Raw genomic sequence first — 22,987 nt, forward strand, 5'->3', positions numbered from 1 at the left:
GAACTGAATTCAGGGAATCTTTTTACGTCCAGACCCTTTTGGTCTAAATTTTTTTAAAAGTTAGGGAGTGCTCAAACCATAGCTAAATAATAATAGACTGATTAAGATTTTCTGTATTTTCCTCAAAAAATACATCCTATCAGATGTATCAGGAAATAATTGAGGGAGGGGCAATATTAAAAAAGTAACTTTTCCTTTTGGGTTCAATTCAGTTGCAGCTTCATCTTTTTGCCAGAAGTTTGGAAATTTTAGGATGCTCTAGGATCTTCCATTTTTTTCTTTGTTTTATGAAATAAAGATTTCCAGGCCCCCACCTATATGGTCTTTGAAAAGTACCTCAGGAAATTATGGGGGAGGGACAAAAGGAGGGTCTTACATTTTCTGCATTTCCAGAGTTCTACCAAAAATTTAAAATTATACTTGGGAAAAATGCCTAAATTTTATAGTGCCTCACAGTTCACATTACTTCATCATCCACTATCTCATTTAATTTTCACAACTACAGAAAGAAAGGAAGATGGTATTGGCACTCACATATTAAAAGCCAGACTCCTTTGAGAAACCTGTATGCAGGTCAGGAAGCAACAGTTAGAAATGGACATGGAACAACAGACTGGTTCCAAATACGAAAAGGAGTACGTCAAGGCTGTATATTGTCACCCTGCTTATTTAACTTCTATGCAGAGTACATCATGAGAAACGCTGGGCTGGAAGAAGCACAAGCTGGAATCAAGATTGCCAGGAGAAATGTCAATAACCTCAGATATGCAGATACCACCTTTATGGAAGAAACTGAAGAGGAACTAAAAAGCCTCTTGATGAAAATGAAAGAGGAGAGTGAAAAAGTTGGCTTAAAGCTCAACATTCAGAAAACGAAGATCATGGCATCTGGTCCCATCACTTCATGGCAAATAGATGGGGAAACAGTGGAAACAGTGTCAGACTTTATTTTTTGGGGTTCCAAAATCACTGCAGATGGTGACTGCAGACATGAAATTAAAAGACGCTTACTCCTTGGAACAAAGTCATGTCCAACCTAGATAGCATATCGAAAAGCAGAGACATTACTTTGCCAACAAAGGTCTGTTTAGTCAGGGCTATGGTTTGTCCAGTGGTCATGTATGGATGTGAGAGTTGGACTGTGAAGAAAGCTGAGCGTCGAAGAATTGATGCTTTTGAACTGTGGTGTTGGAGAAGACTCTTGAGAGTCCCTTGGACTGCAAGGACATCCAACCAGTCCATTCTGAAGGAGATCAGCCCTGGGTGTTCTTTGGAAGGAATGATGCTAAAGCTGAGACTCCAGTACTTTGGCCACCTCATGCAAAGAGTTGACTCACTGGAAAAGACTGATGCTGGGAGGGATTGGGGGTAGGAGGAGAAGGGGACGACAGAGGATGAGATGGCTGGATGGCATTACTGACTCGATGGACGTGAGTCTGGGTGAACTCCGGGCATTGGTGATGGACAGGGAGGCCTGGCGTGCTGCGATTCATGGGGTCGCAAAGAGTTGGACACGACTGAGCGACTGAACTGAACTGAACTGAAAATTCCAGGAGGGTAGCTATCTTTCTACATTTGTTCTTATTATCAAAACGATGACATTTACTCATTCACATGTAAATATGTGAGCACCTGCTTTTGTGCAGGCACTGTTCTAAGTTCTCAGGAAAAAATCAGTAAAATAAAAATCTCTTGCTGCCTGATGATTGTGTTCTGACAGGGAGTGACAGAAACCACAGGCATGATAAATAAGTAAATCATGATCTAATATCAAGTGTCATACAGTCTATTGAAAGTAACCAGAAAGTAAAATACTGTCTCTTACAAAGATTATCAAATGGATGTTTGAAACAAATGAATCGGATTTCCAATTAATTCAACAAAACAACATTCCATTACCTATACATCTAATAGACACTTAAGTACTACAAAAGCATTATGCAAACAGACAACCTTTTTTTTAAAATGTAGCAACCAAGTCTTGCTGCCTGTACACAGTGAACTCGAAACACACACATCTTTATCCCCTTGCTATGCTATGCTATGCTAAGTCACTTCAGTCGTGTCCGACTCTGTGCGAGCCCATAGACGGCAGCCCACCAGGCTCCCCCGTCCCTGGGATTCTCCAGGCAAGAACACTGGAGTGGGCTGCCATTTCCTTCTCCAATGCATGAAAGTGAAAAGTGAAAGCGAAGTCGTTCAGTCGTGTCCGACTCTTAGCGACCCCATGGACTGCAGCCTACCAGGCTCCTCCATCCATGGGATTTTCCAGGCAAGAGTGGTGGAGTGGGGTGCCATTGCCTTCTCCGCTTTATCCCCTTGGGGCTACATTATTTGAAGCAGAAGTGGAAGCGCCACTCTTCCATCCGTCCTGTAGATGGCACTGCAGGTCCAATAATGAGCCCTTGCTCACAGCCTTGCTGTCACTGGCAGAGCTAAGGATCACCTTGGGTGCGATGAAAGCCCCATTCACTCTAAAAGCGGAACTGGCTCTGCAATGGCAGGACACAACTTTAATCTGTAATTTCATTAAAACTTTCCTTACAAACTCTTAGGTCTCACAGAGGCTGAACCCCTGCTGAAAATAACTGTTTATGCTGCTGTATCTTTTTTGGTTTGTTACCAGTTATAATGGCAAAAACCTAAAAAAAAGTGTGTTCCCCAAAGTGGACACATGATTCAGTGATAAACAGACACATAATAAATCATTCCTGTGAGTTATGGGTCTGACTCAACCCAAAGGATGCTTTTTCTGGCATGTGAATTTCCCTTCCTAAGTCAGGAAGTTTAAGTAATTTTGTGCAAGGAGGTGGATTTAATGTCCGCTGAAGGTAAAGGATAATGGGATGAAGTGGGGGCTTCGTACAGCAGTCAGCCTGTGATGTCCATCCAGGAGGTGGGTCTGACAGCTCAAAGCAAGGAACTGCTCTGAGTCAGTTAAAGAAAGAGAAAGCTCAAGGCTTCTGGCCCTGAAACTCAAGACTTTTATTTTATTTCATCTTGACCGAGTGCTTGACTAACCCTTTTGCCAGGGTCACAAGTGACTAAAGTGATAAATTTGACTGAATTGATTAAGGAAGGGCAAAATACTCAAACTACACCACAGAAGATCAGACTACAATCTAAGATATTTTCCCGTGCCTCTGAATTACACTTGGCTTTTCTGGCTCAAGTCCTATGCTAGAGAACAAGTCACAGTTGATCAGATGTTCAACAAGCATGTTTCATTAGACTGGCCTTTACTTTGCAGGTAAATCCTAAAACATGTGGGAGGCTGGTCGGTTTGGCTGTTAATCATCATGGCCATTCAAGTGTCAAGATACTGTTTCTCGTGGAGGAAATTCTGTCTTCAGTTAGACTGCCACAAAGTAACACAGTTCCCCTGTGGTCCCCAGCCTCGTGGCCCATTATGCTCTGTATTCAAGGAGATGCCTGAACTCTCCCAGGTGTCAAGGACAACGTCACCCCAGCCAAGAGAAGTCAAGCCATCTCTCCTGCCTTCTGTCTGAGCCAGTTACTCTGCGGAGCTGAAAGAGCAGAGATGTGGCATTCTCTTTTTATCCCCTCCTGGAGCTTGTTGCTCATCCTTTCAGTCCACAGGGTCAAGTGAACCTTAGTGACAGAACTGAAGAGTGAAGAATGATATAGAAACAGATGTTTCAGATTCAGAAGCAGTGAGGGCACTAGAATGCTAAGACAATGACCATCTGGACACACAGAAAGAGAAGATGAAATCTCTCAGTCCTGATCCACCGCTCCTCAAGCGGACCACAATGATTTCATTTTTCAATTATCTAGGAGCTGAGCTATTGAAAGGAATCCAGCAAGGACGCCAGGGCTCTCAGAATCCTGGCAGTGCAATAGCCTAGATCAGAAAACCAACAAATAACCTGTCAAAGTGATGACATTCCTCTTCTTTTCTACATCCTAGGCTTTACTGGTGAGCTAGGAGGCTTCTTTTATAAGAATTCCCCAGTTTTGCTACAAAGCAGGTGAATCATTTGACATAATTGTTTCAATTACTCTAATATAACACATGACATTTTAGTTGAAAAAAAAAATTTAAAGCACAACTTCTAAGGGATTCCTTGATTCAACACCTATTATTCTGTGCATTCAATGGGGGAGCTGTCCCAAGACAGAATTCTGCCCTTCTGCCCTCCAGCTAAAAATTAAGAGCACTGCAGGCCACTATGGTCCAGATAAACTTAGACTTCAAATGTATCAGGTACTGTTTTCCTCCATCCCTGTCTTTCTTGTGCAAATATTTGTCTTCCTGCTTTAAAGGATTCTGTTAATCCATGTTGTGACAAAATTCTCAGGAAAAAAGAAAACTTTATCTACAGGAATATAAAGTAATGTAGAAAAAAATTACAATCTGAATGAGCAAAGGGAAAAAAGTAAAGTAAGTCATGGTTTGGATTCTAATTCCTAATTGAAAAAGGAATACCGTTAATATGACCGCATAGTGAACTTATTCAAACTAAAAATCATCATTTAAAAAGTCACAACATACCAAAACTGATGGTAGGAGCTGGAGGCGTGTATGGACGACATTTCTGGGGTGGAGTTCTAACACTAAACAAGTATTTTCTTTTTGAAAAGAGAATCACTTGACAGCATATAATCTACACTTTATGTCCAAGAAAACAAATGAATATGTTTAATTACACTGGATGGAAGCAGAGCTGCCTGCACACGCAGTCACAGAGAAGAAATAATCTACTCGCCCAAATAACAATTTAGTGACAGGTATGGACATCAATCTTTCCCTTCTCCTTCCTTCTTCTTTTTGCCCTTTCTTTCTTCCTCTCCCTTCCCTCCCTTCCCTCCCTCCCTCCTTTCTTTCTCCCCAGCTCTGGGCATGTACATATGCATGTATATATGTATCAGTTCAGTTCAGCCTCTCAGTCGTCTCCAACTCTTTGCGACTCCATGGACTGCAGCACACCAGCCTTCCCTGTTCATCACCAACTCCTGGAGCTTGCTCAAACTCATGCCCGTTGAGCCGGTGATGCCATCCAACCATCTCATCCTCTGTCCTCCCCTTCTCCTCCCGTCTTCAATGTTTCCCAGCATCAGGGTCTTTTCTAATGAGTCAGTTCTTCGCATCAGGTGGCCAAAGTCCTGGAGTTTCAGCTTTAGCATCATTCCTTCCAAAGAAATCCCAGGGCTGATCTCCTTCAGAATGGACTGGTTGGATCTCCCTGCAGCCCAAGGGACTCTCCAGAGTCTTCTCCAACACCACAGTTGTATGCATGGATGTTAAGGCTGTGAGTCCCTCCCCAGACACTAATCGTTTTGTTCCATCAGAGCTATAAGGAAGGCCTTACATATGACAGACCCTCTAGCTACAAGCAGCCATGTGGGTACTACAGAAATAGCAAGTGCTCCTTATGAGGAATAGGTTTTTAACCATAATTGCTAATTAACATAAACAGATGTTCCCTTTCAACAGAATCTTCCCATTTACGCCCCATGTTCTCTTATCCAAAATAATCCTTTTCCAAAATTGAAATTTTGTTACTTTTCACATCACACAGTGTAAAGCCAGGGGTTATAAAACATATGTACAATGAGCAGGACCACCTAGACTGGTTTCAGTGACCCACTGAGAATTCAGAGAGTGTGTGTGTGTATATGTGTGTGTGTGGTGTTGATATAACATAAAGAAGAGTCTTTTAATGACTCAGTATGGGGTGAAGAATCCACCTGCAATGCAGGAGACCCCGGTTCGAATCCTGGGTCGGGAAGTTCTGCTGGAGAAGGGACAGACTACCCACTCCAGTATTCCTGGGCTTCCCTTGTGGCTCAGCTGGTAAAGAATCCATCTGCAATGCGGGAGACCTGGGTTTGATACCTGGGTTGGGAAGATCCCCTGAAGAAGGGAAAGGCTGCCCACTCCAGTATTCTGGCCTGGAGAATTCCATGGACTGTGTGGTCCATGGGGTCACAAAGAGTCGGACACGACTGAGCGACTTTAAAGCAAGAAGATGCATAAGTGGTTCTATTAACTTAGGATGGCTTGTCTTTGGCCCCCTTATCCCACTCTGTTATGCACCTCCTGACACCCATCTCACATATAACTTTGCCCTGTGTGAGCAAAGGTGTGCACATAGCAGAGAAGCAGCTTTGCTTTAAACACAGTCCTTTTTAACCTTGACTGCATAGGAAATACCTGGGAAGCTTTGGGGAAAAACAAACAGCATCAAAGTCACACCTGAGACTGATTAAATCAGGCCCTCCAAGTCAGGGACAAAGTACAGGCACCAGTACATTTTATAACCACCTGTCCCCGGTGACTCCAATGTACAGCCAAGGCTGACACCTCCATTTGCTTCAAACAAAGTTCAAGAGGTAGCAAAGAGGTATGGGCTCATTTTCCACAAAGCCCTAAGGCAACTAGTTCTCTGCAAAATTTTGAAGTACGTCTGACAAACATCGCTCTACAGCAGCCTGTGCTTTCGGGGATCCTGGTGCGAGGTTATTTTTATTTTAGGTAGAAGATGGTACAGAGATGGTAAGTACCTCAGTTCTGGAGCCAGCCCTCCAGAGAATACTCCTAGCTCTACTGCTTGGACACTCTGTGATGCCAGGCAACAAAGTTGCGCTCTCTCTCTCTGATTCCTCACCTGTAAAATGGTACTCGATTCTTGTCAGATTACCTAAAATGATTCAAAGGATGCACTCAAAAGAGTCTCTGACATATATGGAAGCACTCGGTATTCACTTGTATTATTAGCTATTATTTCTTAAAGAAAAAATTAAGCAGAGGCCACAGAAAATTTAGAAAGACATATATACAATGTTATGAATGTATTTTAGTAACTTTCAAAACTGTATGTGATAAGTCACAATACACATATAGCATTTGTATTGTACTTCAATCAAAACACTTGTTTATCTAGCTTTATTGTTGAAGGTTCTACGTAAAATTTTGGTTGAGCTAAGGGATCTAAAATGTAAGATGTTTAAAATCGCTGTGTTAACATGACTTACCCTTACTGCATAGATTTAAAATATATCATAAGAAATATTCAGAGGCAATAGAATGTTCTCATTGGGGTCTCTCTGATTTGTGTGTTAATGTGATGTAAATAAGCGGAAAGCTCTCTGGCTAAGATTTTGGCTTTCACGTGGTGCTTGGTACTGTACTCAGAAGCCTTGCTGACAGTGATAAAATAACACTGATTAGGCTGATTTTCTTCAGGATGGTTTTGATCACCGCCTCCTGTACAATGTTATAAACCTCCATCCTGAAAAACTATGGACTTAGGTTTGTTAACATTGTACAGGAGGCAGTGATCAAGACCATCCCTAAGAAAAAGAAATGCAAAAAAGCAAAATGGTTGTCTGAGGAGGCCTTACAAATAGCTCAGAAAAGAAGAGAAGTGAAAGGCAAAAGAGAAAAGGAAAGATATGCCCATCTGAATGCAGAGTTCCAAAGAATAGCAAGGAGAGTATAAGAAAGCCTTCCTAAGTGGTCATTGCAAGGGAATAGAAGAAAACAACAGAATGGCAAAGAGCATAGATCTCTTCAAGAAAATCAGAGATACCAAGGGAATATTTCATGCAAAGATGGGCACGATTAAAGACAGAAATGGTATGTATCTAACAGAAGCAGAAGATATTAAGAAGAGGTGGTAAGAATACACAGAAGAACTATACAAAAAAGATCTTCACGACGCAAATAATCACGATGGTGTGATCACTCACCTAGAGCCAGACATCGTGGAGTGTGAAGTCAAGTGGGCCTTAGGAAGCATCGCTACGAACAAAGCTAGAGGAGGTGATAGAATTCAAGCTGAGCTATTTCAAATCCTAAAAGATGATGCTGCACTCAATATGCCAGCAAATTTGGAAAACTCAGCAGTAGCCACAGGATTGGAAAAGGTCAGTTTTCATTCCAAACCCAAAGGACAACTGCAAAGAATGTTCAAACTGCCACACAACTGCACTCATTCATATGCGAGAAAGGTAATGCTCAAAATCCTTCAAGTTAGGCTTCAACAGTATGTGAATTGAGAACTTCCAGAGGTACGAGCTGGATTTAGAAAAGGCAGAGGAACCAGAAATCAAATTGCCAACATCTGTTGGATCATAGAAAAAGCAAGAGAATTCCAGAAAAGCATCTACTTCTGCTTCATTGACAAGGCTAAAGCCTCTGACTGTGTGGATCACAACAAACCGTGGAAAATTCTTAAAGAGATGGGAATACCAACCACCTTAACCTGCCTCTTGAGAAACCTATATGTAGGTCAAGAAGCAACAGTCAGAACCAGGCATGGAACAATGGACTTGTTCCAAATTGGGAAAGGAGCAAGTCAAGGATATCACCCTGCTTATTTAACTTCTATGCAGGGTACATCCTGCGAAATGCCAGGATGAATGACCAAAAGCTGAAATCAAGATTGCGCGGAGAAATATCAATAACCTCAGATATGCAGATGACACTACTCTAATGGAAGAATGCAAACATGAATTAAAGAGTGTCTTGATGAAGGTGAAAGAGGAAAGTGAAAAAGCTGGCTTGAAAGTCAATATTGCAAAAACTAAGATCATGGCATGAGTCCCATCACTTCATGGCAAATATTGGGGAAACAATGAAAACAGTGAGATACTTTATTTTGGGGGGCTCCAAAATCACTGCAAATGATGACTGCAGCCATGAAATTAAAAGACGCTTACTTCTTGGGAAAAAAGCTATGACAAACCTAGACAGCATATTAAAAAGCACAGACATTACTTTGCCAACAAAGATATGTGTAGTCAAAGCTATGGTTTTTCCAGTAGTCATGTGTAGATGTGAGAGTTGGACTATAAAGAAAGCTGACTACCAGAGAATCGATGCTTTTAAACTGTGGCACTGGAGAAGAAAGATTCTTGAGAGTCCCTTGGACTGCAAAGAGATCCAACTAGTCCATCCTGAAGGAAATCAGTCCTGAATATTCACTGGAAGGACTGATGCTGAAGCTGACACTCCAATAGTTTGACCACCAGATGCGAAGAACTGACTCATTGGAAAAGACCCTGATGCAGGGAAACATTCAAGGTGGGAGGAGAAGGGGAGGACAGAGGATGAGATGGTTGGATGGCATCACCGACTTGATGGACATGAGTTTGAGTGAACTCCGGGAGTTGGTGATGGACAGGGAGGCCTGGTGTGCTGCAGTCCATGGGGTCACAAAGAATCAGACATGACTGAGCAACTGAACTGAACTGATGAGAAGGGGACCACAGAGGACAAGATGGTTGGATGCATCACTGATTCCATGGACATGAGTCTGAGCAAACTCTGGGAAACACAGTTTGGTGATGGACAGGGAAGCCAGGCATGCTGAGTCCATGAGGTCGTGAAGAGTCAGACACAACTGAGTGACTGAAAACAACAACAAAGACTGGTTTCAATCATAGTCTTTAACTAAATTAAAACCACTGAGAAGATGATCGGACTCTGCTAGCACAATGCTAAACCTGGCCTTGAGCTTTATACATTTTAGAAGTTTCGCATGTTCATGAAAAAATTAATATTCAATTCTGGTAGAAATATCCCATTTCAACTGCCCATTATGATCTCAAAGAAGACTGAAGTGTAATTTATTATTGGTATTACATTGGCAGGTCAGTGGAAACATGTTACCAATGTACAAATTAGAGCCTCTAATTCTAAAATAATTATCAGCCAATTTCAGAGTTGTTAACACTATTAAAATTATGAATATGTTAGTGGACTCACCCTGACACATCAAATTTTGATTAGATAATACTACATGCTAATATATGTATCATCTGAATTTCTTAAAGACTTAGTATAAAAACCTTGATAAAAATTTTCAATAATGTATGCAGAGCTAGGGAGAGGGAATACATGATTGATGGGTTTCCCCTTACAATGCTTATTAAAGGTCCTGATTTGGTTGGTCTCCAACTGTTTCGGCTCAGAATTAGGAATTCTAGTTCTGATGTTGGCTCAAGTGCACTGATTAGAAAAACATTTCACAGAGCTATTTAAAAAGCAAGCTAATCACCAGAAATACAGTAGTGATGAAACAATATTTCACACTGGAAGTTCCTAAAGATTCTGCTTTTCCATTTATTGTACGACATATGCTTTTAAAGAAACATCAATGAAGAGTTAGTACCTATATATAAATAGATAGGAAAACAGATTCATTATCTATGGGTAATATTGAGTTCTACCTACAAGATAATCCTTCTGTCAACAGCAGCGGGTGGCGAGACACCCCGTACACTGGACGTGTGGTTGTGGATCTGTAATTGTGATGACTCCCTCATGTCTCCGGAACTTCATCTGCAGGACATGTGGCCCTTTCAATCACACCACTTTGTTTTAAACGAAAGGATGGCAGGTCATCTGGGTGAGTCACAACAACAGCACAGAATAAATTACAGAAACAGACATGTGTCACGTTTCACAAGGAGAAGCGACATTTCGAGTTTTGTGTTTGTTGTAAAGAACCAAATGATCTCACAGAGCCTATCCCTGAAGCAGAGAATTCCGTTTTTCATAAACAGACATGGAAGTTGAATTTGAATTTTAAAGGTCAAGCATACATATTGAAAACTATAGAACAGATGACCCCTGAACAACCTGAGGGTTCATCCACCTGTCATTTATAGTCGGCCCTCCATATCCGTGGTTTCTGCTCATCCTAGGACTCAACCTACCACAGACTGTTTAGTATTTGTAGCATTCACTATTGAAAACGTATCTGTATGTAAGTGGATCTGGGCATTTCAAACCTGTACTGTTCAAGTGTCAATTTTAATATATTTAATAGAGCCATCAGTTTTTCTTTTAAATCATTCAAAAAATCTTGCCCTTTTAGAATGAGTGACAAAATGCTTCTTTTTGTTTACTGAAATAATTAACATGAGGTTCTAGCTTTGTAAGTAGTCTGAATTTTTTTAAAGTTACTTACTGTATCTTTCTTTAATCCAATCCATAAAATGATCCCATAAATCACTGCTGAACACAAAGGGGATCATTTCCCTCCTCTATTTAAATTCTTTCCTACTTATTTACAAAACAGCAATAGTCACAGATGCAGCAAACAAAAATTATGCTTGCCAAGGTGGAGAGGTAGGGGAGGGATAAGCTGCAAGATTAGGATTAACATACACACACTACTAGGGCATAGCTCAGTTGGTAAAGAATCCACCTGCAATGCAGGAGACACCGGTTTAATTCCTGGGTTGGGAAGATCTGCTGGAGAAGGGATAGGCTACCCACTCCAGTATTCTTGGGCTTCCCTTGCGGCTCAGCTGGTAAAGAATCCGCCTGCAATGCGGGAGACTGGGTTATATCCCTAGGTTGGGAGGATCCTCTGGAGAAGGAAAAGGCTACCCACTCCAGTATTCTGGCCTGGAGAATTCCATGGACTGTGTAGTCCGTGGGGTCCCAAAGAGTCAGACAGAACTAAGCGACTTTTACTTTCATCTATAAATAGATAATGGATAAGGACACACTGTAGAGCACAGCAAACTCTACTCAATACTCTGTAATGACCTACATGGGCAAAGAATATTAAAAGGTATACTGACATTAGTTAATACATATACATTAACTTTGCTGTACAGCAGAAATGTAACGCTGCAAGTCAACTATATTCAATAAAATATTTTTAAAAATAAAATAAAACCTTCCCTCATTGCCTACAGACTAAAATACAGATTTCCTCTCCTAATACAGAATCTGAGCCCATCTAAATTACCAACCTCATCTTTCAACTTTCCTCCACCTCTGTGCACACTTCAGCTACATAAAATACTTCTTGACCTCTCATGACAAACTCTTACACAAGCCACACCATAGTCCTGAAATGCACTGTTTCTTTTCACAGTTGCTCCAAAAGATTTCAAAGATTATTTGCAAATATAATATATCATAGCTTTCCAAGAGAACAAATTAGCATACAAATAATAAGCCTCAGGCATCAAAGGAAATTTTCAACTATAGGGAAGAAATATGCACTTGTACGAAATATTTAAATCCTGTGTGAAGAAGTATGCCTTTTTCCACACTTAAAAAATAAACAATAACAAAGTCTCTGACTTGATCCTATCCATAGCCTCAGGGCAAAATAGAAATCACTATAATAACAGAAACTCACAGAAAAACATGGACGTCCTAACAGACTTAGAATATGTTTAATATTTTTCCATGTTCAAAAAAAAAAAAAAAAAAAAACCACAACAACAACAACAGGCTGCTGTACTTCATAATCCTATTCTCCTGGTTTTACGGTTCTTGGTAATTCTTTTGATTATTTTTGTTCTCAGGCAGGGCTGCCAAATCCTTTTCTAACCTTCATCCATTCTGTAGTCAGTCTCCTCAGTTCCAGCTCCGACTCAGCTGCCAAGCTCTCCTTCACTGCTTTGGCATCAAAAATGAACCACTGCCATCCACGAAAGCTACCCTGACAACCAGTGTGTGCACGGCAAATAGTAATTTCCTTAAATCCCTCTCCTTGAAAAGATCAGATAGAACACAGTCTCCAACACTAGAGGCCTTTGGTCGACAGTTTACTTCTGTTTTTGATATCTCTGCCTCCTCTTTCTGGCACTTCTCCTTTTATGAATTCAGTGATCCAACTGTAAAATTTGTTTTTAAACAGGCAAGGACATAAAATACTCAGGTTTTTGTGTCTGTGGTTCCCATGATGAAAATGAAAACCTCCAATGACAGCTGGAAATAAATGAGTAATAATTCTGATAAATATTCTAAATCTACCCTATAATCTACAATTGAGTATATTGATTCTTAGAACTTAAACTGCCATGCCACACAGTAGCAGAGGTTGATAAAATCTTGGCACATGTTTTAGGAGAAAGGTTGGCAAGTTTCAAACTTTTAAGAAGTTTCTGCAAAAATTATGTCAGCTCCTTTGAGGCTCTTTTCTAACAGTTTAATCAGAATCACTTTTCATTTCCTCTGGGGTCCATCTCTCTTTGGATAAACTTGTGATCCAGTTTTCCAAATCAGTGAAACCAATCTGTACTTTGACTGGAATTTGCTCTTTCATAATCTAAATTACTTTAAAAACAATTTAATAAAGCAAAAGATTCTGGGATCTGTTCTTATCAAAGGTATAAGGCACAAAATAGGGCATTATGAATACTTCAGAACACACGTAACAAAGGAAATCATTCAGCACCATTTCAACTTATTCCCTCACTTAGAGGAGATTCATGCATATTTAAATGAATTAATTTATTTTCTGCAATTTGCTCTTTGAGAGCTTTAGTGGGGGGTAGCAGAGAGGAAGACATTCAAAAGAGATCATACTCTGAGAATACTGGGGGTTGGAGGCATGTTTTAAGGGGGGAAAATGTCATGTGTGTTGGACCTCAAATGCTTTCACAGGCATCACAGGTACAAAACAGTCCAATTTTGCTACTGAGAATAAAGAAGAAAGGCATTGCTGGATATGGAAAAGATTGAGCTCATTTAGTTCAAAGTCACACATTTTAAGGGAAGAAAATGAAACCTCATGGCAGGTGAGAGCAGTGCTCATGTGTACATCGTAACTATGGCAGCAGAGGGTCAGGATGAACAGAAGAACCAGCTTCTCTGTCTTTGTTCATCGTGTCCAACAAGCGCAAACCTGATACCCACCCTCTTTGGAAATGTATCCTTCTTGAAGGGGTGCGTGGCGTGCTTAGTCTCTCAGTCATGGCTGACTCTTTGTGACCCCATGGACTGTAGCCCACCAGGCTCCTCTGTCCACAGGGATTGTCCAGGCAAGAATACAGAAGTGGGTTGTCATGCCCTCCTCCAGGGGATCTTCCCAACCCAGGGATCAAACCCAGGTCTCTTGTATTGCAGGTGGATTCTTTACTGTCTGAAACTAGGGAAGCCCACTCTAAAAGGGGGGACCCTTATTTGTTTAATTCACCTGGTAATTAGCATGCACCATGCAAGGTATAAGAAATAAAACTTTATCTATAGAATATCAGCCTTTGGTGAGATTCAGGTCCACTGAAAACAACCCAGGTTTGAATGTGTATTTTTCTTAATTATATGTCAGCTTTAAATTGCCCAAATTGTTTCTCTCTCCTGGCAGACTTAACACTAATATATTGAAAATAAAGATTTTTTTTTTCTGATGGCTAAAAATAAAAGTAGGTTATCAGTTGTAGTTAGTAAAATCAGAAAGCCTTCTTGCTTTGATAAGCATGTTCCTAAGACACACACACACACACACACACACACACACACACACGAAAAGCCAGATTTAGGAATAGTTGAGAGATAAGCTGTTAATTTGCAATTAAATGTATTCTAGAAAACAGATGAGTGAAAAAGGCCGATGTGATTTCTCCAAAGTAAAACCTTGAGAATAAATTGAGAGGCAGCCAAAGTGTGATGCTGGCACTGGGGCTACTGGGAGATCACAACACTACTAATAAATGATTATCAGAAGGTGGTGTATTGCTGCAGCCAGAGCGTCCACTCTGGCTCAGAGTAAATGAGGAACACTAATCATCACCATCTCCCACTTCTAGCCTCACTCGTGAACTTTTCTGAAGAGTGAGAACCTTCAGCAGGAGATGATAAAACTAAAATGAGGACACAGGACATCCTCCTTTGCGATGTTCAGCCATGGCCATATGGTGAACCGCATCGCACGCCATCCATGAGACGAGGGGATGCACATGAGATCCGACACAGATTCCCAACCAAAGCCTCCTGAGTCTGGTCCTCTTGCCGCTTCTCATGAGGGTTTTAATTGCTACCTCAAAGGGAATTGAGGATGAGAGAATTGTCTCTGTGAAAAATTAAGCTCCTGGCATGTATGATCTGGACCCGATTATTTCTCTGAGGGCTTCCCTGGTGGCTCAGCTGGTAAAGAATCTGCCTACAATGAGGGAGGCCTAGGTTTAATCCCTGGGCTGGGACGATCCCCTGGAGTATGGAAAGGCTACCCACTCCAGTATTCTGGCCTGGAGAATTCCATGGACTATATAGTCCATGGGGTCACAAAGAGTCGGACATGACTGAGTGACTTTGACTTTCAGCAGCCACGGTTCCAAACTGAAGAAAACCTCTGACATCATCTAGCAACTCTCTCTCTATTGATGAAAGACCCATGTGACATCCCTGTGCCATGTAATTCATTCGTTTCAGAGTCAGAGCTTGAACCCCACTGTCCTCTTTCCTCCATATTATTAAGTGAAGTAAACATCTGCATAAATGTTTTCTGCTACATTTCAAGGGAAACTCAGGTACAAATTACACAGAGAGAAGTTATAACATGTAAGTTAGATGTTATACAATCATCTCCAGAGAGTTTACTTTGTCAACGGGTTTAAAGCATTGATTTATTTCCTTCTGTGGCTGTTTTAGAATCTCTAAGCCAGAAGAAATCTTGCTAGTTCCCAAATGCACCTCTTTAGCTTGATAACTTACTTTCTCTCTGTGTAATCTGTACCTGGAGTTTCCCAAGCACTACCTGATGCTGGGAAAGATTGAGGGCAGGAGGAGAAGGGGATGAAAGAGGATGAGATGGTTGGATGGCATCACCAACTCAATGGACATGAGTTTGGGTGAACTCCGGGAGTGGGTGATGGACAGGGAGGTCTGGCGTGCTGCAGTTCATGGGTTCGCAAAGAGTCGGACACAACTGAGCGACTAAATTGAACTGAACTGACAGCAAAACCACATTATGCACACACTTCTTCACTACAAACTTTATTTGGGCCCCACAGACATATTTCCAAGTCCTTTTATGTAGATGCTTCTGTTTCAGTCTAACCCTAACCCTTCTATTAATTTAAGCCTTCCTGTGTGCATGCTAAGTTGCTTTAGTAATGTCCAGCTCTTCATAACCCCATGGACTGTAGCCCACTAGGCTCCTCTGTCCATGGGCTTCTCCAGGCAAGAATACTGCAGTGGGTTGCCATGCTCTTCTCCAGGGGATCTTTCCGACCCAGGGATTGAACCCATGTCTCTTATGTCTCCTGCATTGACAAGCAGTTCTTTACCACTGGTGCCACCTAGGAAGTCCTAGCGTTCTCTCAGTATTTTCAGCTTTTTCACAATTTGGCCTCCAAGCAATCTATATAGGACATAGTGGCAGCTCAGTGCTGAGAAACCTGCCTGCCGCCTAAACCTCTGCAACCAAGCCTTTTCATCAAAAAAATCCTGCTTTAACTATTTATCCTCCTTTGTGAATGCTAAATACATCTTTTTTTTTTTTTTCTTGACTCCTTATCACACATACTTTGAGATCCAGGATGAATGACAATATTTAGTTTATAATCACCCCAGAAATCAGACATCACAGCGAGCATACATTACACTTAAATTACACTCTTCAGTTATGCATGGGTTCTGATTTATGGTTCACAGAGTGGAAAGGGATGTCTTAGGTAGGGCTCACATCATGACATTAATTGCTAAGGTGTTAATTCTCTGTCTCCTTTGTCTTTGAAACTGCCCAATTTGCAGGAAAATTCTACTTTCATTTAGAAAAAGGATGTTTGGGTAGGGTATTTCACTAAGTCTAAAACTTTAAAAAATAGATATGTAAGTGACCAGAGATGGCTCCACTTTCTGTGCATGGAGGACTACATGAGAAAACATGGACTTGAACAATTCATTTAACAGCCTGTGTCTGCTTCCTCACCTATAAAATAAGAATAATATTTAACCTGCAGTAATCTACAAGCTGATGGTGTACCTGAATGAGAAAGAGTATAGAAAAGACATAAGTAGGAGACAGTATATTCAAGACAAAAAGTATGATTATTCTGACCCTGCTGAAAATTCTGCCCAGTGAGCTGTTCCCATAGTAAAAGTTTATTCACCTGAACCCTTGATTCTTTCTCTACAATTCACGTAATAAGCAAAAGTTATTGCTTTCTTGTCTCAGTATATTAGCTGGATGGCTGAATGCACAGAGCTCACATCTGAATCAGCACAAAAGTGAAACCTGGAGGAGGGGAAATAGAAAGGGACCCTTGAGCTTACACCAGAGTCATTCTCATCTGTCAACCTGCCCACATAAATACTAGGAAATCAACTCATTTAAACAACTTGGGAGGCAAGCCTGAGTTATAATAGTGTTCTTGAACGTAGGTCAATGAAAAATTGGTCTGCTCACAAATTCCCATTTGTCATATTCCCTACAAATGCACGTTAATTGTTTTCATATTTAAATGCTGAGGAGCAACCATAACAAATGTGTGTTGTCAGGTTCTTGGGAGTTTTCTAAAAACAAAACAGGATGATTATAGCATAGAGTAAATTATTGTTGGTTCCATGTGCTCTCAGGCAGAATCACAGAAGGGTAAGGACTTGGGAAAAGTCATTTATATCTGGTTCAAATCCTATTAACATAGAAAATAGAATTGGAGCTGAGTTAATATATGGTATTAACAAAATATACAGTATTTAATACAAATTTGTTGTAGGCCATTAGCCATTAGTTTTATATGTCTGAAATGTAGTATCTGCTTAGCAGTGGGTTTCCAAGGTGGTGCTAGTGGTAAAGAGCCTGCCAATGCAGGAGACATAAGAGACACGGGTTTGATCCCTGGGTCGGGAAGATCCCCTGGAGAGGGGCATGGCAAACCACTGCAGTATTCTTGCTTGGAGAACCCCCATGGACAGAGGAGCCTGTCCATGGGATTTCAAAGAGTCAGACACAACTAAAGCAACTTAGCACATATGGAGAATGTTTGAAAATCTTTCAGAATACTGTAGTCTAAGAAAAATCTTGTTCCTCTTTGTACTTACCCCCCCAGAGGAATAATATCTACATTAAGCTCCCTCTCACCTAACTTTGCCTTTTTCCTAAAAGCTGGGTCCCTCAAGTTTCCCGTGACTGTCGCTTTGTGCAATGATTCTCCAATGTTAATATACAGAACTTATGAACGTATCAAAAGTTGCAGTTTTGTGCTCTATAACCCCAGACTGACCAAATATATGTATATAATAAGAAAACCCAAAGCGGCACCATATTGTAGTACAAGTGTATGCGTGCGGCACTGGTGTCTGTGCATGTGGAAGGAGCAGGAATAAAAGCAATACAGGTAAATAGTCAACCAGTATTTTGTTGGTATGCATGTGCTCAGCAAATTAACAATACACAGCTGGTTGATCGATCCATAAAGACCTGTAGAGTCCTGAGATTCTAACAAAGTGTGACTAAGAAAGCAATAAAAGGAAGAGCCAAATTTTCTGCCTTTTGTTTTTCACCATCTTAACCACACATAAATGTGCAGCCTCGAAGGCTAAGCAAGAGAAGCGATCACAAAAGGATAGAAAGGAGGAATATTTCGAATAAAAACCTGGTTAACAACCCCCAGCTGACCAGAGCTTTTGTTCTGGTCCCGTGTGAACTCTGACTTCCTTCATGGCTCCCGGGGATCAGAATATACACTGGGCTGAACTTGACTCCACTTCTTGGAGAACAGAAACCAAAGGGAATGGGAACTGCGACCTTCACCCCACCCTTTGTGGATACCAAATAAATCATGTTCACACAATTAGTTTTGTGTCTGTTTTGTCTAGAGTCTTTACCACAAGTTATCTGAGGCCAAGATGAATGACAACATAGAGATTCAGTTTCTTAAGGACAATATAAACAGTCTTCATACAGTAGTTTTCAGAATAACTGTAAAGATTCAGTGATGTAACAATTGCATTCAATATGTATTATTCCAAGAAGTTATTAATTATTGATTACAGACTTATATGATAGGCTGTATAATGGTACCCCCAAAATGTCCACATTATAATCCCAGGAATCTATAAAAAGGTACTTGCGTGGCAGGAGGAGCTTTGCATATGTGATTAAATTAAAAATCATGAGCTAGGATTAGCTTGGATTGGATCACCCAGGCAGTCTCAGTGTAGTCACAATTTTTTATTTTTAGAAAAGAATAGCTTTGAGTCTGAGTCAGAGAAGGAGACGTGACAGTGGAAAAAGAGGTCAGAGATCTGATGCTGCTGTGCTGACGGCCTTGACAGTGAAAGAAGGAATCATGAGTCAAGAAACGTGGGCAGCTTCTGAAGCCTGAGATGGTCTGAAAAGGATTCTCTACCGGAGCCCCTGGGAGGAACACAGCTCTGTCAATAACATAAGACCGATTTTGGAATTCAACCTGCATAACTGTAGGTAATGAACGAACTGTTTTAGGTCCTTAGTTTATGGTTATTGGTTACAGAAGCAATCTATAACTGATACAGCCACAAATTAACATTGTGAAAACTTTAACAAATATGGCTATATATTTTATCTACCTTTCAAATATGACATTCTTAAGTTTACCTATCTTTATATATGTGGGCTTCCCTTGTGGCTCAGCTGGTAAAGAATCTGCCTGCAACGTGGGTCGAGACCTGGGTTTGATCCCTATGTTGGAAAGATTCCCTGGAGAAGGCAACAGCTACCCACTCCAGTATTCTGGCCTGGAGAATCCCATGGGCTGTGTAGACCATAGGGTGACAAAGAGTAGAACATGACTGAGTGACTTTCACTTTCACCTTTATATATATATATTTGAATCTATTATCAAATATCAACATTTTCTACACTGCTAATATTGAAGGAACCTATAAGGAAAAAACTTCGTGTTGGGATAGAGACACTGATTTCCAGGCCAGATCTGGCCCGAGGAAGCCATGTGACTTGTGGAAGTAACTTTTAGATATTAGTTATTTCATTTGAGGAGAAGGCAATGGCAACCCACTCCAGTACTCTTGCCTGGAAAATCCCATGGACGGAGGGGCCTGGTGGGCTGCAGTCCATGGGGTCGCTAGGAGTCGGACATGACTGAGCAACTTCACTTTAATTTTTCACTTTCGTGCGTTGGAGAAGAAAATGGCAACCCACTCCAGTGTTTTTGCCTGGAGAATCCCAGGGACAGGGGAGCCTGGTGGGCTGGCGTCTATGGGGTTGCACAGAGTCGGACACAACTGAAGCGACTTAGCAGCAGCAGCAGCATTTCATTTGAAAACTGTAAGTCTAGACAAACAACTATATACCTTTCAACATTATGATACTGTAATTATCCTAAATTCTAAGTAAAGGAAATATCATTCCTACAGTTTTGGACTGTATATCATAGAGATTGTCATTTGCTGGCATTTACTATCAAGAGTGTATTTTAAAAAATCAAGATGTGGTATCAACATAATTCAGGTTTCTTTTTTAAAAATATATTCCATTAATAAAAAATGTAATATTCTACTATTTCCATAATGTAGTAAAAAACATAAAATCACAAAAAATAGAGCTACTATATGATCTAGCAATTCCACTTCTAGGGATGTATCTGCAGAAAACTGTAATCCCAAAGTGTTTACATGCACCTTAGTTTCCCATGCAGCACTGTTTGCAACAGTAAGAATGGAAACAATGCAAATGCTCATCAATGGAGGAAGGGATAAAGATGTGGTGCATACACACACACACACACATACACACACGTGGAGTATTTACTCAGCCATAAAAAAGAGTGAAAATGCCATTTGTAGCAACATGAATGGACCTCAGATTGTCATACTGAGTAAGGTAAGTCAGGCAGAAAGGTAAATATGACATTGCTTATATGTGGAATCTAAAAACATGGCACAAATGAACCTATTTACAAACAGAAACTGAGTCACAAGTCACCAAGCAGGAAAAGGGGAGGGTAAATTGGGAGACTGGGACTGATAGATACACACTACTATATATACAATAGATAACATACAAGGACCTCATATAGAGCACGGGGAACTCTATTCAGAACTCTGTAATGACCTACATGGGAACAGAATCTAAAAAAGAATGGATAAATGTATACGTACAACTGATTGTGCTGTACACCTGAAACTAACAAAACACTGTAAATCAACTATACTCAATTTAAAAAAAAATCACTTAATACAGCCGAGAGTAATAAACTCAGTACATACTGTTACCCTTTAAGTCTTACCAAATATGTACTGTCCTACAAAGAGAAATGCAGAGCTTTCTTGAGAAACCTTTGCAAAATATTTATCTGTAATTATCATCTAATTTATTTATGCATATAAAATAAACATTCTAGGTATACCTATTATAAAAATAAATCCTTCATGCATTTAAATTTACATAAATTTGGGACAGAACTTATTATTTTCTGAGGTTTGAAAGATACTTAGGGAAAAGTTATTACTGGAGAAAAATCAATATTGGAATTTATAGCTAGCACTTTCCACTTATAAATAAAAATGACCTATGGAAACATTAATGATTTTTCTAAATTAATAACATAAAGCAGTGAAGATGTAAAGCCACTGACAGCCAATTAAACACAGAAGGGGGAAAGGCTGCTTGTTGTCTGTATCCCGGTGTGGAGAAAAGTGCTTTTTAAAAAACACTTAGAGATCATTCGATATAATCTTCATGGAAATGAAACTCCTTCCCCAGGAGATTGGACTTAAATGTTGAGTGACCTACACTTGCTCCTTAGAAGGACTGGCCAGTCCCTGTTGTTGTTGTTCAGTCACTAAGTCATGTGCAATTCTTTGTGACCCCATGGACTGCAGCACCCCAGGCTTCCCTGTCCTTTACTGTCTCCCAGAGTTTGCTCAAACTCATGCCCATTGAGTCGATGATGCCATCCAACCATTTCATCCTCTGTCACCCCCTTCTTCTACTGCCCTCAATCTTTCCTAGCATCAGGGTCTTTTCCAATGAGTTGGCTCTTCCCATCAGGTGGCCAAAGTATTGGAGCTTCAGCTTCAGCATCAGTCCTTCCAATGAATACTGAGGACTGATTTCCTTAGGATTGACTGATCTCCTCGCTGTCCAAGGGACTCTCAAGAGTCTTCTCCAGCATGACAAATCAAAAGCTTTAATTCTCCAGTTCTCGGCTTTCTTTATCACCCAACTCTGACATCTGTACATGACTACTGGACAAACCATAGCTTTGATTATGTGGCCTTTTTTCAGCAAAGTGATGTCTCTGCGTTTTAATATGCTGTCTAGGTTTGTCACAGCTTTTTTTCCAAGGAGCAAGTGTCTTTTAACTTTGTGGCTGCAGTCACCGTCCACAATGATTTTGGAATTCAAGAAAATAAAATCTATTTTTTAATCATTAGATACAGGCTGACCCTTAGGTCTCCTCTTCTCCTCCCTCCCCAGTCTCCAGCAGCAAGCACAGAAATAAAGGAGGGCAAGGTACAAGGCACTACCTGTCTCTGGATGAGAACACACTTGCGGTGTCTCCTGCAAACTAGTTTCCCCTATGCTACCTCCTGCCCAAATCTGCACTGTGCCAGCTAGACTCGTTTCGCTGCTGTTTCCCTCTGGCTGCCTTGGCTGACTTCCCTCGGGCTTCCCTCTTGAATGCTTGGACCTTAAGAGTAGACGGCAGTGTGTGCGTGCATGCCTGCTAAGTCACTTCAGCTGGGTCTGACTCTTTGAGACTCTATGGAATATAGCACGCCAAGCTCCCTTCTCCATAGGATTCTCCAGAATCCTAGGGTACTCCAAGAATACTGGAGTGGGTTGCCATTTTCTCCTCCAGGGAATCTTCCTGACCCAGCGATTGAACCAGCATCTCCTCCATTGGCAGGTGGGTTCTTTACCACTAGTGCCATCTGTGAAGCCTAGATGTCAGTACCACCAAGATAATAAACTAGTCAAAGACTTCACAAGGAAAAAACCCTACAAAACAATGTATCTTAGGAACAAGTATGCCAAAATCCTCAACAAAACACTAGGAAACTGATTCCAACAACACATAGAAAGAATTATACATCATGACCAAGTGGAACTTCTCTCAGGGATTTAAATTTGATTTAATATCTGAAATCCAAGTAGTGCAATGTATTATTATATCAATACAATTTTTTTTAAATCACAGGATCATCTCAATAACAACAACAACAAAAAACCCCAGAAAAAGCAAAGTCCAATGATTAAAATAACAAACAAACAAACAAAAACCACCCAAAGTAGGAACATAATGGGCTTTCCTCAGT

General features: G+C 40.7%; 1 protein-coding gene across 8 annotated transcripts in view; it reads right to left on the reverse strand.

Annotated features, from left to right (window-relative positions):
- TPK1 (thiamin pyrophosphokinase 1) overlaps positions 1-22,987 on the reverse strand; it is a 386,269-nt gene that overhangs the window by 71,486 nt on the left and 291,796 nt on the right. Inside the window, exon 10 of one of the 8 annotated variants that reach the window (XM_044947006.2) lies at positions 17,667-19,082. The exons of 3 other annotated variants lie outside the window; for them this stretch is intronic. In XM_044947006.2, the coding sequence (XP_044802941.2) occupies positions 18,829-19,082 (254 nt within the window). In that variant the 3' untranslated portion in view covers positions 17,667-18,828. Of the gene's footprint in view, positions 1-17,666; positions 19,083-22,987 lie in introns of those variants that run through there. 4 more of the 8 variants (XM_044947005.2, XM_044947009.2, XM_044947008.2 and 1 more) reach the window with 4 other exon arrangements.

The sequence above is a fragment of the Bubalus bubalis genome, chromosome 8 (genome assembly GCF_019923935.1).
Source record: "Bubalus bubalis isolate 160015118507 breed Murrah chromosome 8, NDDB_SH_1, whole genome shotgun sequence".
NCBI lineage: Eukaryota > Metazoa > Chordata > Mammalia > Artiodactyla > Bovidae > Bubalus > Bubalus bubalis.